Source organism: Cervus elaphus, chromosome 15, assembly GCF_910594005.1.
Source record: "Cervus elaphus chromosome 15, mCerEla1.1, whole genome shotgun sequence".
NCBI lineage: Eukaryota > Metazoa > Chordata > Mammalia > Artiodactyla > Cervidae > Cervus > Cervus elaphus.
This window is the reverse complement of record NC_057829.1, coordinates 34,513,884-34,529,772: the sequence shown is the minus strand read 5'-3', so window position 1 is coordinate 34,529,772 and position 15,889 is coordinate 34,513,884. Positions and strand designations below refer to the sequence as shown.

General features: G+C 53.0%; 1 protein-coding gene across 1 annotated transcript in view; it reads left to right on the top strand.

The window, feature by feature from the left end:
• ZCCHC24 (zinc finger CCHC-type containing 24) overlaps positions 1–15,889 on the top strand; it is a 63,896-nt gene that overhangs the window by 43,283 nt on the left and 4,724 nt on the right. Inside the window, exon 3 of the mRNA XM_043925289.1 lies at positions 8,387–8,551. Within this exon, the coding sequence (XP_043781224.1) occupies positions 8,387–8,551 (165 nt within the window). The remainder of the gene's footprint in view (positions 1–8,386; positions 8,552–15,889) is intronic.

Below are 15,889 nucleotides of genomic sequence, written 5' to 3'. Positions count from 1 at the left end.
CATAAAATGGAAGAGCTGTGGAGTGACAAGTTGGCAAGTGGCTGGCACATGGTGGGTGCTCATGAAATCTTGGCGTCCCAGCTCCTCTACGTCAGCCCCTTCACTTGGCAGATGAAGAAACTGAAGTTCCAAGTTGGGCCTGTGAGAGCCAGGGCTGAGCCCAGGCCTCTGATCATAGCCCCTGCTTCCTCCCCATGTGTCCAGGCTTGGGGAGAGTGCCCAGGGCAGGGGTGCCCCCATGGGCCTAAGGAAGAGGGGCTCAAGAGAAGAGGTTCCAGGAAAGGGGTGCTGCCTCCTCCAGGGAAGGCCCCCAGCCCTTAGAGAGGGTTCCCAGAACCCTCTTGGGCTTTCCAGGAAGAGTCAGCAAGACTGCACCAAGAGTCCTGGGCCCTTCCACCTCTGTGTCTTCATCTATGGAAAGGGCATATCAGACCCAGGGCTCTTTTCCTCTCGACTCTGGGCCAGCACCACCGCAGCCGCCTGGCCGCAGAGAGCATACAGACAGGACAGAGAGCCAGCAAGGAGCCCATCTGATCCTTATTTCTTCCCCTGCTCCTCCCGACTCGGCCATTCCCTCTCAGCTGGATGCACTGTGGGGCCAGCCTAGTGCTCCCTGGCTGAGAGGGCCAGCATGCGTGGGGCTGTCCTGTGGGTCTCAAGAAGGAAAGTGAGCCTGCCCAGTGGATTGCAGCACACCAGGCCTCCCTGTCCCTCACTACCTCTCAGGGTTTGCTCAAGCTCATGTCCATTGAGTTGACAATGCCATCCAATCATCTCATCCTCTGTCGCCCCCTTCTCCTGCCCTCAATCTTTCCCAGCATTAGTGTCTTTTCGAATGAGTTGGCTCTTCACATTTGATGGCCAAAGTATTGGAGCTTCAACTTCAGCGTCAGTCCTTCCAATGAATGTTCAGGATTGATTTCCTTTAGGATTGACTGGTTTGATTTCCAGGCCAACCAAGGGACTCTCAAGAGTCTTCTCCAGTACCACAGTTGGAAAGCATCAATTCTTATTCTAGAGATGGGAAAACTGAGGCCCAGAGAGGAGAAGGGATGCCCGCAGGGGCCACCCAGCGTGCCAGGGCCCATGACAGTAGCAACCTTTTCCTGTTTCTTACTGTCCTGGCTGTGTGAGTTCTTCACCTTTGTGCCATCCTGGCACAGTGCAGGGCAATTGAGAGAGTGGGCTTGAGTCAGCCAGCCATCTGGGTTCAAGTCCAGCCTCCACCACCTGCTGGCAGTATAGCTTTGGGTGAGTTACTTCACCTCCTCGTGCCTGTGCTCTCATTCAAAACCTGGGACTAAGCATACTTGACTCACAGGTGATTGTACAAAGAGTGCCTGGCTCCTAAGAGACACCTAAGACTCACTCCTAAGAGTGAGTACAGCTATTAGTCTGTCCCAAAGCTCACCAGGGCACAGGATGCTCTGTTGGGCAGGCAGAGGTGGTGTGACCAGGGCTGGGCTGAGACCTTGCAGCTGGGGTCTGTAGCCGAAACCGTGATCCTGAGAGCACAGGCTGTGTGGGACAGAAGCCAGCGTGGAGTCTTCATGTGCAGGGCACAGCCTCAGGTCCTCATCACCCCAGCTCACTGCCTCCTCCCGAGCCAGGTTCCGTGAGATGCTCTCCTTCGAGCTACCAAAGGTGATGATGTCATCTCCCTGCAAAAAACTCAGTCTAAAAGAGGCCAAGAGGAAAACAAGCTTCACGCTGAAGCCTGACTCACTCCTGGTGGGACTTCAGGAAGCAGGGGCAGGGAAATTGATGGGCAGAGTAACCAGCCAGACTCATGTTACATGACAGGTGTGGACGCTTCTAGCTGTTCACAGAATTGAGGGAGCACATGGGATCGAGGGGGTGGGAAGCCCATACCATGGCTGAGGGCAGGGCAGCTCTGTGAACACACGTGTTCCAACAGACCCAGCAGCCAGAGGTTGACTGTTGCCCCACACCCAGGCCCAAGAGGACAAGTATGGACAGAGCTGCCATCTCCAGTTCACCACATTGGGAAAGTGCAGGGCGCCCCCTTGTGGGTAGGAGGGGCCTGCAATTCAGGGTCATCATTTTCTCTATCAAAATTATACCTACCTACTCGTTTGAGACAATTAATCAGAACAGAGCATCCTGTCTCATAGAGGCAACCTCTGAACATTTCTGACTGATTTCCTTCCTGCTCTCTTCTTGCACACATTTTTTTCTTTTTAAAGTTTTACTCTGGGAGCAATCTATATTTGATTGTTTATCCTGCTTTCTTATAAAATGTTTTCCCAAACCCTTTTTAAGAAATCCTCATAAATGTTTTAATGGTTTTGTTGTCATTTGTCCAATGGGTGTAACATCATTTAGGGAACCAGGGCATTTCTTTTTCCAACTTGTCACTGTCATAAACAGTGATGTGATGGTCATCTTTGAACTTCCTCTGTGGTCAGCACCTCTGATCTTTTATTTCCTTAGAATGGTCACCCAGATATAGATTTGCTGGGGGGAAGGAATGGGCATCTTTTCAAGTTTGAAACCTTACTGCCAAGTTGCAGTATGGAAATGCAGTAGGACATGTGCCTGTTCAGCCTCCACCCCCCATCAGTGTCTGAGTGTGTTCCCTTTCCACACCTGTCTGGTTGGCCTTTGCCAGCAGCAAGAGTTGGGAGGACTTCAGAGTTGAAGTGTCCTCAGAGCGACCCGGTCCCGCTGTCTGACCAGAGCAAAAGTCTCCTTGGCAGTGTCCCTGATAGTTGTTCACACAGTCACTGCTTGCATACCCCCCAATGACGGGGAGCTCACTACCTATTGTTCAGCCACACAGGAAATCTCATGGGCTATTGGAAGGAAAACACTGAGCCATCCCCAAGAAGTGCCCAGGTAGTGCCAGCATCATCTGCATCTCTCCCCAGGCTTCTGGCATGCCTGGATGACTCCCCACCCCTACCCCCTGCCCAGCTTTGCCCTGGCTGCTCCCTGGCACAAATTCTCCTTCCCACCTCCACTTCCACCATCTCTCATTTCCCAGGCTGCCCTCCATGTTGATTCTAGCCTGATCTGGAGGTCAGACGATCTGATCTCTCGTCTCAGCTCAGTCCCTGATTTGCTATGTGTCCTTGAGCAAGTCCCTTGGCTTCTTTGGTCCTTAAGGGGGGCCTGTCTGTGCTAAGAGGGCTGGCTCCTGAGCCCCACTGAGCTTTGCCTGGGCTCCTGGCACATGTGATCTCCCAGAGCGGAACGTGGCAGGGGCCCAGGTCAGGAGAGCCCAGTCAGTCTTGGCCTCCTTCCCAGCCGGGGTGGGTGGCAGCCCCTGCGAGGCTGTCAGCAGTCACTGCTCACACTGACGTTTATGAGCAGAGGCCATACCTTTCTGGGAGGAGAGGCGGGGGGAAGTGTTGGGGGTAGAGAAGCCTTTGTCCCATCCAAAACTCCTACTCCCTTTGGCCCTGCCCTCATCTGTAAGCACAGCCACAACAGGACTGAGCCCTTCCGGGAAGCGGCTGCTTTCTGCCCAGAGCTGCCTGCTGGCCTGCCTTCCCCTCCATCCCCTGCCTCCCTGCCCCTGCCGTACAGGTCATCTCTCCCCCTCTGACCCACAGGAGGGCAAAGCCACTGGACTAGGCTGAGCTGGAGGCCTGGGAGATTTCTCCTCCTGAGCGCAGGCCTCTGCTTCCTGGCACAAATTCTCCTTCCCAACCTCAGAGAGGTTGTATGATTGCACTTGGGAATGACAGACAGAAAGTGCAAGTTAACTGTAGGCTTGTGGAAAAGCCTGCTGAGCCTGACCTCCTGCCCTTGTACTCTGGAAACTCTTTGGCAAGTCCTTCCACATGGCTCAGTTTCACCATCTGTTAAGAGGGTCGATGATATTCCCTACCCCATAGAATTATGGGAAGAGTTAAATGGGAGCCTAACAGGCCATGGAGCCGTGAGCACAAAGCCTAGCACACACGTGGTGCTGTGTAAAAACCCGTTCTCTTCCTTCTTCTCTTTGTCCTCTCCACAGCATCCACAGAGCTTTCACAGCCTTTGTGTACTTTTCTTGGCACGCTCTCTGAGGATTCCAGTAGGTGAAGACACCTAATGCTGTTCATCTTTTGCTTGCCCCCTCCCTGCTCAACCACAACTCGGGGATGGTGAGCCCAGCCTCTCCCTAGGCTTCCCTCTCATCTTTAGGACTTCCCTCTTACAGTTTATGCTCAGTAGTCTCAGCCCCTGTCTCCACATCACCTGGAATATACCTGCTCCTTCTCCCTGTACAAGGTCCAGAAGCAAATGCTACTGAAATCACTAATGGTTACTGAACACTTGCAATGTTCATCTGCTGAGCTAAGTCCTTCATCAGTATGAATGCATCAAATTCCCCCAATAGCCCTGGGGAAGCTGGCCCATTATCATCATCCCAGGTTTCTGCCTGCGGAAACCAAGGCACAGAGAGGTTGTATGATTTGCTGAAGGTCCCCCAGACAGTCACAGGTAGCGACAGAATATGCCATTGCTAGCATCTGGTCCTGAAATCTGAGATCTGAGCCACATCCTGTATGGTGGGGAGTCAGAGCTGGCCCTCCTGGTGCCTGGCCTGGGGACAGTCATGTGGGAATGGTGTGCTGGTCCGGCAGAAGCCCCTGTCCCTGGGGCCTGCCTGGCCGCTCACGGTCCCTGATGGAAGGCTCTGGAATGGCTGGTTTTCTAATTACACAGTGTGGCAATACTTCCCGACTCACCCCTTGCTCTTCTCTCATCTTTCTGCTTCTTCCTTTGGTGCACATGCAGTATCTTCTTTATTTGTGTAGCTTTCCTTCTTGTTCATTTCTGAAGCAGAGACTTTGGGGGGACTGCATTGTCAGTCCTGCCTCGATCCTCACCCTCTGCGCTGCTGAGTGCCCCGGGATACCTCGACTCCCACCTCTGACATCTTGACCCCTGCCCTTGGCCCCAGCTGTATGAGGTCAGGTGCCAGGTCCCATCAATCTCTGAACCAAGAGGCCTGCAGAACCACATCCCAGGGTGGGTCTGGCTGGTGATGGCCCCCACATTTCCCACTTCAACCAAGGAGTCTGGAATCCTACCACTGGTGCGGCACCCCATTCCTATCCCTGTTCTCCTGTGAAATGTAGGTGTCTTTCAAGGGCTTCCCTTGTGACTCGGGTGGTAGGAATCCGCCTGCAATGTGGGAGACCTGGGTTCAATTCCTGGGTTGGGAAGATCCCCTGGAGGAGGGAACGGTTACCCACTCCAGTATTCCTGCCTGGAGAATTCCATGAACAGAGCAGGCTACAGTCCATGGGTTTGCAAAAAATTGGACACAACTGAGCGACTTTCACTTTCACTTCTGGGCTTCCCTGATATCTCAGTTGGTGAAGAATCCACCTGCAATGCAGGAGACCCCGGTTTGATTCCTGGGTCGGGAAGATCTGCTGGAGAAGGGAAGAGATATCCACTCCAGTTATCTGGCCTGGAGAATTCCATGGACTGTATAGTCCATGAGGTCGCAAAGAGTCAGACACGACTGAGAAAGTTTCACTTTAAGAGCAAGGACCGCAAGACTGAGTTCATCTAGTCCCTGATTTCAGGATTATTGGAGAAGGGAGACTGTGGAAGTTGCGGGCACCAGGAACCAGGTAGAAAAGGTACCCCCAGAAGCGGTTAGAGGGCTCACTGCACTGTCCCTGTCTTGAGACCAGCACAACTCAAAGCGTCTTCAGAGTCATAATGTGTCCTTTCTACCGCACAGACTGGACCCTAGGCCTTGACCGCACGCGGAGCGCTCCTTCTGGCATAACTGGTCTCTCCCCTGAACCTGATCAGTGCTGAGGCCCTGCCTTGGAGCTCAGATGGAGTCTTCTCCCCAGGATATCACGGCTGCCAGGAAGGCCAGTAAGGATCCAAAAGACATAAGGCAGTGGGCCCAGAAGACCCGGGCAGTGTTGCTGTCACCTTCTAAGTTTAGATTTACACATTCAGCATGTATGGCCCTTTTTAGGATTTTGTCTGTAATTCTAGTAGGCTGTCACCAAATGGTGGTAATGGTGCCTGGGCAAAAAAGACATGATTACTGGAGGAAGAAGTTATTACTTTATATACCGCTATTGTTCTACATTAGCAAATAATAGTAACGAATACTCCTGTTTTATTTGCCAGACATTGTTCTAAGTGTTCTGCTTCACTTAATCCTCGGAACAGACTTTTCTGGTAGTTCCTATCACTAATCTTGTGAAGTAACTTGCCCAGGATTACAACCAGGGTTTGGATCCAGAGTCTGTGTTCTTGACCTTTTTGCACTACTTTGGACACAAACAAATACCCAGGGAAACATTACTATGGAAGCAGACTGTCTCATAGCACAGTACTTCTTTTTTTTAAATATTTCTTTCTTTTGTTTGTTTGGCAGCGTCGGTCTCAGCTGCGGCACGCAGGATCCTCGTTGCATCGTGTGGATCCTTCTAGCTGCCATACACAAGCTCTCTAGCTGTGCTGTGCTGGCTCCAGAGGGTGGGCCCAGCCATTGCAGCCTGCAGGCCCAGCTGCCTGCGGCACATGAGATCCCAGTTCCCCAGCCAGGGATCGAACCTGCGTTCCCTGTGTTGAACCTGTGTCTCTTGCTTGGCAGGCAGACTCTTTACAACTGAGCCACCTGAGAAGCCCTAATGGGTTATTATTTGGCACCAAAAAGGAATGAAGTCCTGATACATGCTGTAATGTGGATGAACGTCACAGCGAGTGAGAGAAGCCAGACAGAGGGCGATTATTGTATGATCTACTTACCTGAGATGTCAAGAATGGAACCCCATAGAGAGAAAGTTAAATCAGTGGTTTTCTGGGCCTAGGTGGGATGAGGAAGTGGGGGCTGGACGATGAGTCAATGAATGCAGAGTTTCTGTGGGGGAGTAACAAATAATGTTCTAAAATTAGACTGTAGTGATGGTTGTAGAACTCAGTGAATATACCTAAACCCACTGAACTGTACACATTAAATGGGTGAAATATTAGCTATATAAATAGTATCTCAGTAAAAATGCTTTAAAAAAAAAAACCATGTAGGAGAGAGCTAGTTTCTTTAATATATAAAGTATGGTTGCAAACTAACAAGAAAAATATCAAACCCCAGCAGAAAAAGAAATCACAAAGGAAACACAAATGATTCTTAAATGCAAAAATTCTCTCTTTTTTGTAGTACATATCATATAAGTCAAAGCTACTCTGAGAAGTCTACCTCCTAGATTAGCAATGATGAAAGCTATTGATGAAGAGTTGGAATGTTAAGTTGATAAAACTGCAGCTGGGGGTGGGGAGAGGAAGCTAATGGTAACTGTCATCTTTAAAAATGAAAAGTGCACATACCCATATACCCAGCAATTTCACTTTTATGAACTTATTGGGCAAATGTACTCTCATATGTGCAAAATTATATATACACTCATGGAAATGTTAGTTGCTCAGTTGTGTCCAACTCTTTGTGACCCCATGGTCTGTCCATGGAATTGAATTCTCCAGGCAGGAATAATGGAGTGGGTTGCCATTCCTTTCTCCAGGGGATTTTCCCAGCCCAGGGATTGAACCTGGGTCTCCTGCGTTACAGGCAGATTCTTTACCATCTCCACACACACATTTATATATGCAAAGTTATTCATTGCAGCACTGCTTGTAATAGAAGAGTAGAAACAATCTAGACAGTTGTAGCAGTGATAAGAAAGCACTATAAAACTTGCCCAGAGTTGACAACACAATACAGTAGCTCTGTTTGTACTGATTGATCTGGGGGAAATATTTTATATATATATATATATGTCGGATTATTATTAAGTGAGAAAGGGAAGATGCAGAACCAAGTGTATAATCTGTCTCTGTATGAGTGAGGGAAAAGAAAGAATGTGCATACATATGTATGTGCTGTATGCATTTGAAAATGGAGAGCCCATCTTTGGGGTGGTCTGAACGAAATTAACATAGCTGCCGAGTAAGGGAGCAGGTGGCTGGGAGCAGGGCTGAGGGGAGACACACTTTCACTGCTTTCGAGGTTGTGTTTTGCCTACGTTGCCCCTTCAGTAACCATTTAAACCACACCACTCTGGGCCACGTGTCGGTAGGTCATGTGACTGCCAGCCGCCCCTTCATGACAGCGGTGTTAAAGGTGTAATTCCTCGCCACCAGCAAGTACTTTCTTCCCTCACTCTAAAAACCCCCCACCAGCTCCGTCCTTCCTTCCCATGTGAGCCTCCCAGCCTTGGGATCCCCACGTGTGCACTGGGGTGACTGGTGTCCTCTGGACCTGGGGCAAAAGGTGTCCCCGTGTCCGCACCTGGGGACGCAGGGCATGGAGGCTGAAGGGAGAGGCCGTGGGGACCTGGGGGGGCATTATTGTGGCCTGGTGGACCCCAATCCCTTGTGTTTGCTTCCTGTCCTCTAGGCACGCCCCAAAGGCGAGGGTCTGACCCCGTACCAGGGCAAAAAGCGCTGCTTCGGCGAGTACAAGTGTCCCAAGTGCAAGAGAAAATGGATGAGCGGCAACTCCTGGGCCAACATGGGGCAGGAGTGCATCAAGTGCCACATTAACGTGTACCCGCACAAGCAGGTGAGGGGCGGGGTGCAGGGAGCCGGGGGTAGTGGGGAGCAGGGGCGTGTTCGGAGCAGGAGGAGGGGCAGGGGAGCAGTGGGGTGTACTCAAGGGCCTTCATCTGGAACAGATAGGGGAGGGTTACCTTTTCCCTTACTGAGCCCCAGCTTGCTCCTTCATACGATGGGGATGAGACCACATCTATCCAAGTGAGCCCTGTCCTTTGCTTGTCTCATCGGAAACTGGTGGGGGGGCTGGAGAGAGGTTGGTCCTATTTTCCCAGTCAGGGAAGGAGGATAAAGGGGCAACTGTACCAAGACCTTGAGACCACAGACCGCAGTGAATTTTGAAAGTAATGACCTGGGGGTGTGACTGTGACACAGAGAGGTTTGAGGGGGCAGCAGAATGCTGTAGAGAAGCGCACTTCATTGGTTCATTTGCCCAGTTGGCGCCTGTACGCAAAGCAGCTGCTGGGTGCCTGGGACTGTGCAACAGGGCTGGTGGCCAAGGGCCTGCCTGCCCTGCTGAGGGCGGGGGGGTGACCGGGATCATCCCAGGGAGGCCCCACTCACTGCAGGCTGCAGAGAGGAGGCGGCATTTACTCTGGGACCTAAAGGAGGGAAGAAAGCCAAACCTGTCACAAGAGGGTGGATAGCCATCCCGGGAAGAGGGCAGAGCAGGTGCAAATGCCCTGAGGCTGTTGGACTTGGGATACTCAAGGCTCAGAGCTCAGTGAAGGAGCAGAGGGTGGAGTGGGAGGAATAGGAGGGCTAATGGGACAGTCCCCAGAGGAATTTGGGGGGCCCCACAGGGGAACGCCAAGAAACAGCTTCATTTACAGGTGCTTACTCCGGTTATGTGTAGAGATTGGTCTAGAAGGTCTGGGAGACGTGAGGAGACCTGTAGGAAAGCCATGGCAATAGTGCCAGGCAAGCCATAGGAAGTCTGTGGGTCTGTACCTGGGTCTGACACAGAGCATCACGGGACTGGATGTGGATGGTGAGGTGGGGCCAGGAATCCAGGAGAACCGTCGCACTCTGGCTTGAGCTCCTGAGTGGATAGAGTTGGTCATGACCATGGTGGGCAGTCTGGGCTGGGGGCAGTTTGGAGTGGGACATAGGTGTTCTAGATAAAGGCAAGAGACCTCTGTTACATGTTACATTTGAGATGTTCCTGAAAATCCAGGTCAAGATGTCAAGAAGGCAGTTGGGTTTGTTTTTCTGAAGTTCATGTAAGAACTCAAGGTGGTTTACCCATAATTGGGTACCATTGGCCTAAAGGTATTTAGGGAATGATGAGACTTCCTGCAGAATGTGGACAAGGTAGAGAAGGGATTCCCCAGACCATGTGTTGCGGAGTCCCAGCATTCAGAGGTCAGATGAAGGAGAAGCATCCAGTGAGGAAGACCACAAAGCAGGGAGTCCCCGAGATGGGAGGGAGTGCCCTTCCAGGGCTCAGGTGCTGGCTGCTGCTGAGCTGGCATGACCACGGAGAAGGGCCCCTGTGGTTTGGTAACAAGGAGATGGTCCCGAAGCTTTGAGTGTGGAATCACTTTTACCTGGAAGATTTTTTGAGCGGCAACCCAGGTCTGAGAACCACTGAAGCCAATGCCCTGCAGGTCAGGCATAAGTGGCGTGAAGATATGAATTCACAAGGGGATCTGTTGGCCAGGGTGGTAGCCCTGCTGGCTGAGGTTCCCTGGGCCAGGCTGCAGAGGAAATACCTTCACTGTCCACTTTTTCAAAGGGCATTGATTGTGGACAAAAGCAGAGAAATGGGACCCTAGCTGGAGTAGAGACAGGCCATTGAGATGGATGTTATAAGGTGAGAGAGCCTGGAGCATGTTATGGGTAAATGAAGATGGCCCAGAAGAAAGTAAAAGGCTGGTGATACCAGGACAAGAGGCATGCCTTATGGTCAGCCCAAGAGGGAGGGAGGTGGGGGATGACTGGGGAGGGACATGGAGCAAAGAAGGGGGCCTTCACTTCCAAGACTTCTGTCTTCTCAGTGAAATGGTATGCGAAGTTTTCAGCTAAAAGCCAGGGTGAGGAGGGGTATGGTGGGCTTGCTGAAGGATGAGGGAGGAAGCAGTTCTACCAGGGAAACATAACCAGACTGGCCAGCAGCGTCCAAGCCCAGGGGAGCTTCGAGAATTTAAGTGTCACCAAAGCCGTCAGCTCAGTTCTGCACCTTGCCCAGCAGTGTTCACTACATGCAGGCGCAGGCCAGAGACAGTGCAGGGGCTCAGGGCCGAGGTGTGCCAGGAGAGTGTTTCAGAGGGAAGAAGGCCGAGTTTGGGGCATATTTGGAAAAGTGTGATGTTCGAAATGCCTGGTCCAGGGGTATCAGCTAGTTGGTCAGGAAACAAAGCCAGAGGAGCCCTGATGGAGAGGTGGGGCCAAGACTAGGTTCAGGGGAGGAGCTGAGAGCTGCCACGAGAGCGGGTTTCTGAAGACCAAGTCCAGGGTGTGGCCAAGGGCTGGTGGGAGAGAAGGTTAGGGTTGGTGAGGGAGTCCGGGTACTGAGGAGCTGGGGGTAGGGCGAGTCTTCCCTGAGGATGGCAGGAGCAGGCGGTGGAGGAGGGCATAGGGAAAGGGAAGCCGGAGGGTGGGGAAGAATCCCCTGAGGCAGTGGTGTCAGGCTTGAGCTCTCAAGGGGCCGTGGAGGGTTGGCAGACCAAGGGGACTGGACTGGGGTGGGAGTGGCAGAGAGCGGGGTGCCCTTCTGGTGAGGGAAGAGTATGTGCAAAGTGGAGAGGACAGGACCGAGCAGAGCCCGGAGGAGTCGAGGAGGGAAGCAGAGCTCGGAGGGAAGGGCTGGCTCAGAGACTGTGACCCAGAATTTGGTCTTTGTCCTACTAGGAGGTCTGGGAGTTGTCCAGGCGAGCTCTCGTGGCTGAACTATTCTGTGATTTTATGACTCTTGGGCAGGCCTCTGTGGTCTCTGTGTGCTGGCTCTGTCCCCCAGGGTGTCCATGGTTGCCAGCACCCACCCTGTGGCTCCCAGGAAATAGATAGGAAGCTGGCCACACAGCCCAGCAGATGAGGGGCTCCTTAGCGCAGGGGCCTGGTCCACAGCCTGATGACACCGAGGGAGACACCGAGGCCCTGGAGCGCCAACACAGGCTTGGTGACCCGGTGGCTGGGGCGCAGGACGTGTGGCATGCACATGTGTGTGGAGCACATCAAGGATGGGGCTGAAGGTGAGCAGGGTAAAGAATCCTCAGCATCCAGGCTCCTGAGGTCTTCCTGGCAATTCCTGAGCAGGTCTGGGACCCCAGTCCAAACGCACCTCCCTTAATGTCCGACCATCAGCACATGTGCCCAGGGCCCTGGGCCATGGCCAGTGCTATCAGAAGGATTCCTTTTTTCCCTCTCTGGACACACTCCACTGAGGACTGCTTGACTGGTCTGTGTAGGTTCTAAAGGAAGACCAAGGTCAGGGTGCTGCCAGGCCTTCCAGGAGCTTCCTCTCCAACCCAAGGGATGGGATTCCATCAGGCAGGGCTACCTACTGGCATTCAGAGAATTCCTGGCCTGAGTCACGGGTGTGGCCATGCTCTGAGCCATTTGCTGAGCGCCTGTACACCCATCATGTGTGCTCTGCCCGCAGACCAGGTGCCTGTTCATCCCGCTTCACTGGGAGTGAACCTGCAACCTTGAGGAGTCATATGGCCTTTCCAAGGTCCCCACATAGACGTGGGGCCTTGGAATTGAGTTTGCACCTGTCTTTGGAGCCTGGTCCCGAGGCCAGGCAGGCCTCTGTGTCCTAGCACTGCCCTTCTAGAACTGGGTGGGCTGGAGCACACCACTGGGCTCCCAGCACAGGAGGGAGGAGGCCAGGCTGCAGGTGACTCAGCCTGACTCAGCCACTGGAGACTCGGGAAGATCTTGACCTCAGTGAGCAGTGGCCAGGCACTCCTCTGCGTGTTTTATACCCTTTATCCTCTCAGCCATCCCAGGAGGTCAGCTCTGTTGTCTCCCCTTCTTACAGAGGAGGAAACTGAGGCAAAGGGCATAAGTGACTTACCCAAGCTCAGTAGAGAAGCTGAAACTCATGAAGGGTGGGGCTAAAGAGAACACTGCAGGAGACAGATGGAGGGGAGGGGTGGGGGAGCAGCAAGTGCAGGTCAGGCTGGCTGGCTGGGGCAGGAGTTGGGAACAGGCCAGTTCCTGCCAGAACTCAGATGTATGGTGCTTGAGTCTGTGCTGGCCGTCTGGGAGGCTCAGTCCTGATGACTCTCATGGCCCGTGATCAAAGCAGAGGGGTCCGGTCCATGCACCCAAGTCCACTGGGGCCCAACTCCCTGCAGTGGCTCCAGCCTCCTTGACCCTGCCCCTGTATCGCCTTAGCACCCCTTCCAAGAGGCCAGAGCTGTACCGCCATCCCCCAGGCTGGCAGCAGCCTCATGTGCTTCATTGTCTCCATCCTGAAAGCTCAGTGCAAGCATCACCTCCCTGATCATCGCCTCCAGACCCGGAGTCTCTGGACCAAATGCAGAAGAATCTTCTGAGCGCGTGTGGCTCTGCTCTTCCCTCTCCCAGTCATTCTGTGCTTGTTAGTTGAGCCCCTACTGTGTGAAACAGGGAGACTGAGACCCAGAGAGAAGAAGGGACTTAAACGAGGTCACTCAGCCAGTCAAGGGGGCCTGGGACCCCGATCTGCCCCTGCTTTACCCCTCAATCTCCTGTCACAGGGCTCTTCTCCCTCAGGGAAGTGGCAAGCTGGGGGCAGGACAGAGGGGGTGATGGCCCTGCCAGGCCCCACAGCAGTCAGGAGCCTTTGAAGAGCTGAGAGGAGGGGCTCGGCGCATCTGTCCCCCCAGACTCCCCCCGCCCCCTGCAGTGGAGAGGGGCTGCTTTATTTCTCCCGCTCCCTGCGCTCTGACCTGTCGGCATCCATCTCTTGAGAACTCTCCACTTCCCCTCTCCCTGTTCCCCACTACATCTGTTTCCCGTCAGACTCCAGCTGTGGCTTCCCCCTGCCGGCCCTGCCCTCCAGGAGAAGAAATCAAGAATGGGCTTTGCCTCCCTGCGGGGGGTGGGGGTGGCCCTGGGGTGATCAGTCCCAGCTGCTGACTGTTTTCGCTCTGCAGAGGGCAGTCGCCTTGACAGCTTCCCCACCTCCTCCACCCAGCGCCAGGGCAGGGCTGAGCCAGGACCCATGGAGGGAAGGGGCACTGACAGGTCACAGCCAAGGAGCGGGAATGGCCAGGATGTTGCAAGTGCGTTTCCCCAGGGGTTCAGCTGGTTCCCTGTTCCCAGCCTGCCCCTTCTACATAGCAACAGCAATGGTGCATGATATTAATACTAATAGACAGTTTGCTCTTTAGGTACTAGGCACTGTTCTAGTAACCTTGCATGTATTAATATATTTACTCTTCACAACAATCCCATCAAGTAGGTACCCTTATTAGCCTATTGTATAGATGAGATAGGGGACTTCCTGGTGGCTCAGTGGTAAAGAACCCGTCTGCCAATGCAGGAGATGTGGGTTCAGTCCCTGGGTCAGGACGATCCCCTGGAGAAGGAAATGGCGACCCACTCCAGTATTCTTGCCTGGGAAATCCCGTGGACAGAAGAGCCTGGTGGGCTACAGTCCATGGGGTCACAAAAGAATCAGACAGGACTTAGAGATTAAACAGCAGAAATAGAGGGGAAAAGTTGAGGCAAGAGAGGTTAAGTGACTTGTGAGAGGTCACACAGCTCATAGGTAGCGTGAGCCCAATTCTGACATGAAGGCAAACTTTTTCTCCTCTCCCCTGGACAGGAAAGCTGGTCATCTAAAAGCTTCTTGAGGTGAGGCCAAGGGTCCTGCCCTGTTTCTATGTCTTCCCAATGTGGCTGTAGGCCTGGAAGCACGGAGATGACTCTTTATGACCCTACATCAGAATCCTGCCCACCCACAGTCCGTCACCCCCCAGGGCCCTCTGACCTGTCCGCTCCCCACCTGCTGCAGTGTCAGCTGCAGGCCAGGCACTGCATAATTACGCAGACAAGTTGGTGTACTCCTTTTGAGCAGTCTGCAGCCTGCCCGGGGGCAGCTCTCACACTCAGCTTCCCTCCAGGACCATCCCGGGTCCTGGTCACGGGCACCAAGGCTCCCTGGGCCCACACCAGCCTGCAGTTCCTGCTCCTCTCCTTGGCATGTGGCTGCCATCTGGCTCTGACCAGCTCCCTTTGAGTCCCCTCCAAGTCCTGCACAGGGGACCTTGCTACAGGTAGGGGTTCTGGGCTGGGGCTACTGCTGCCAGCCAAGAAAACGTCTGCTTAATAGCCTCCATATGTTTTCCAGAGAAACAAGCTAGCTTTTGAGAATACCAGAGGGAGCAGGGAAGCCCCCTGTGTAACAGAAATGTGCTTGTACATGCTGAACACCCCTCAATTTACAAACATCTAGATGCCTGACTCCTCCCTGTAAACAGGCTGTAAAAATGGTCCACTTAACAGATGTGGAAACTGAGGTTCTATGGGGTCACACTGTGAGTGATCAGCATCAGAGGTCTGACAAGTCACCTCCTTTCTCTGGACCTCAGTCTTCCATAAACAAGGCAGGCACTGTGCCAGGCCCTGGGGTGCGGGATGAATCAGAACACTGGCTGCTGACCTCACAGAGCTAAGGGCTTGCTTGCCTCAAGCCTGAAATGCCATGACCCCACCCAGGTTAAACTCTATTTTTAAATTTACTTTTAATTGGAGGATAGTTGCTTTACACGGAGAAGGCAATGGCACCCCACTCCAGTACTCTTGCCTGGAAAATCCCATGGACGGAGGAGCCTGGTGGGCTGCAGTCCGTGGGGTCGCACAGAGTCGGACACGACTGAGCGACTTAGCAGCAGCAGCAGCAGTTGCTTTACAATGTGCAACAGCATGGCTCAGCTATGTGTTTACAACTATCCCCTCCCTCTTGAGCCCCCCTCCTGTCCCACTCCTCTAGGTCATCACAGAGCACTGAGCTGAGCTTCATGTGCTAGACAGCAGCTTCTCGCTAGCTATCTATTTTACACACGGGCGTGTATATATGTCAGTGCTACTCTCAGTTCATCCTGCCCTGCTGTGTTCACAAGTCCGTTCTCTATATCTGCATCTCTATTCCTGCCCTGCAAATAGGTGCGTTTTCCTAGATTCCATATATATGTGTTAATATGTGATACTTGTTTTTCTCTTTCTGACTTACTTCACTCTGTATAACAGGCTTTAGGTTCATCCACCTCACTTCAGCTGACTCAGATTCATTCCTTTTCATGGCTGAACTCTTGAGTCTTTTTCCTTTTTTTTTTACCACACCACATGGTTTGCAGGATCTTAATTCCCCGACCAGACATTGACCCTGAGCCCCCACAGGGAAAGTGTCGAG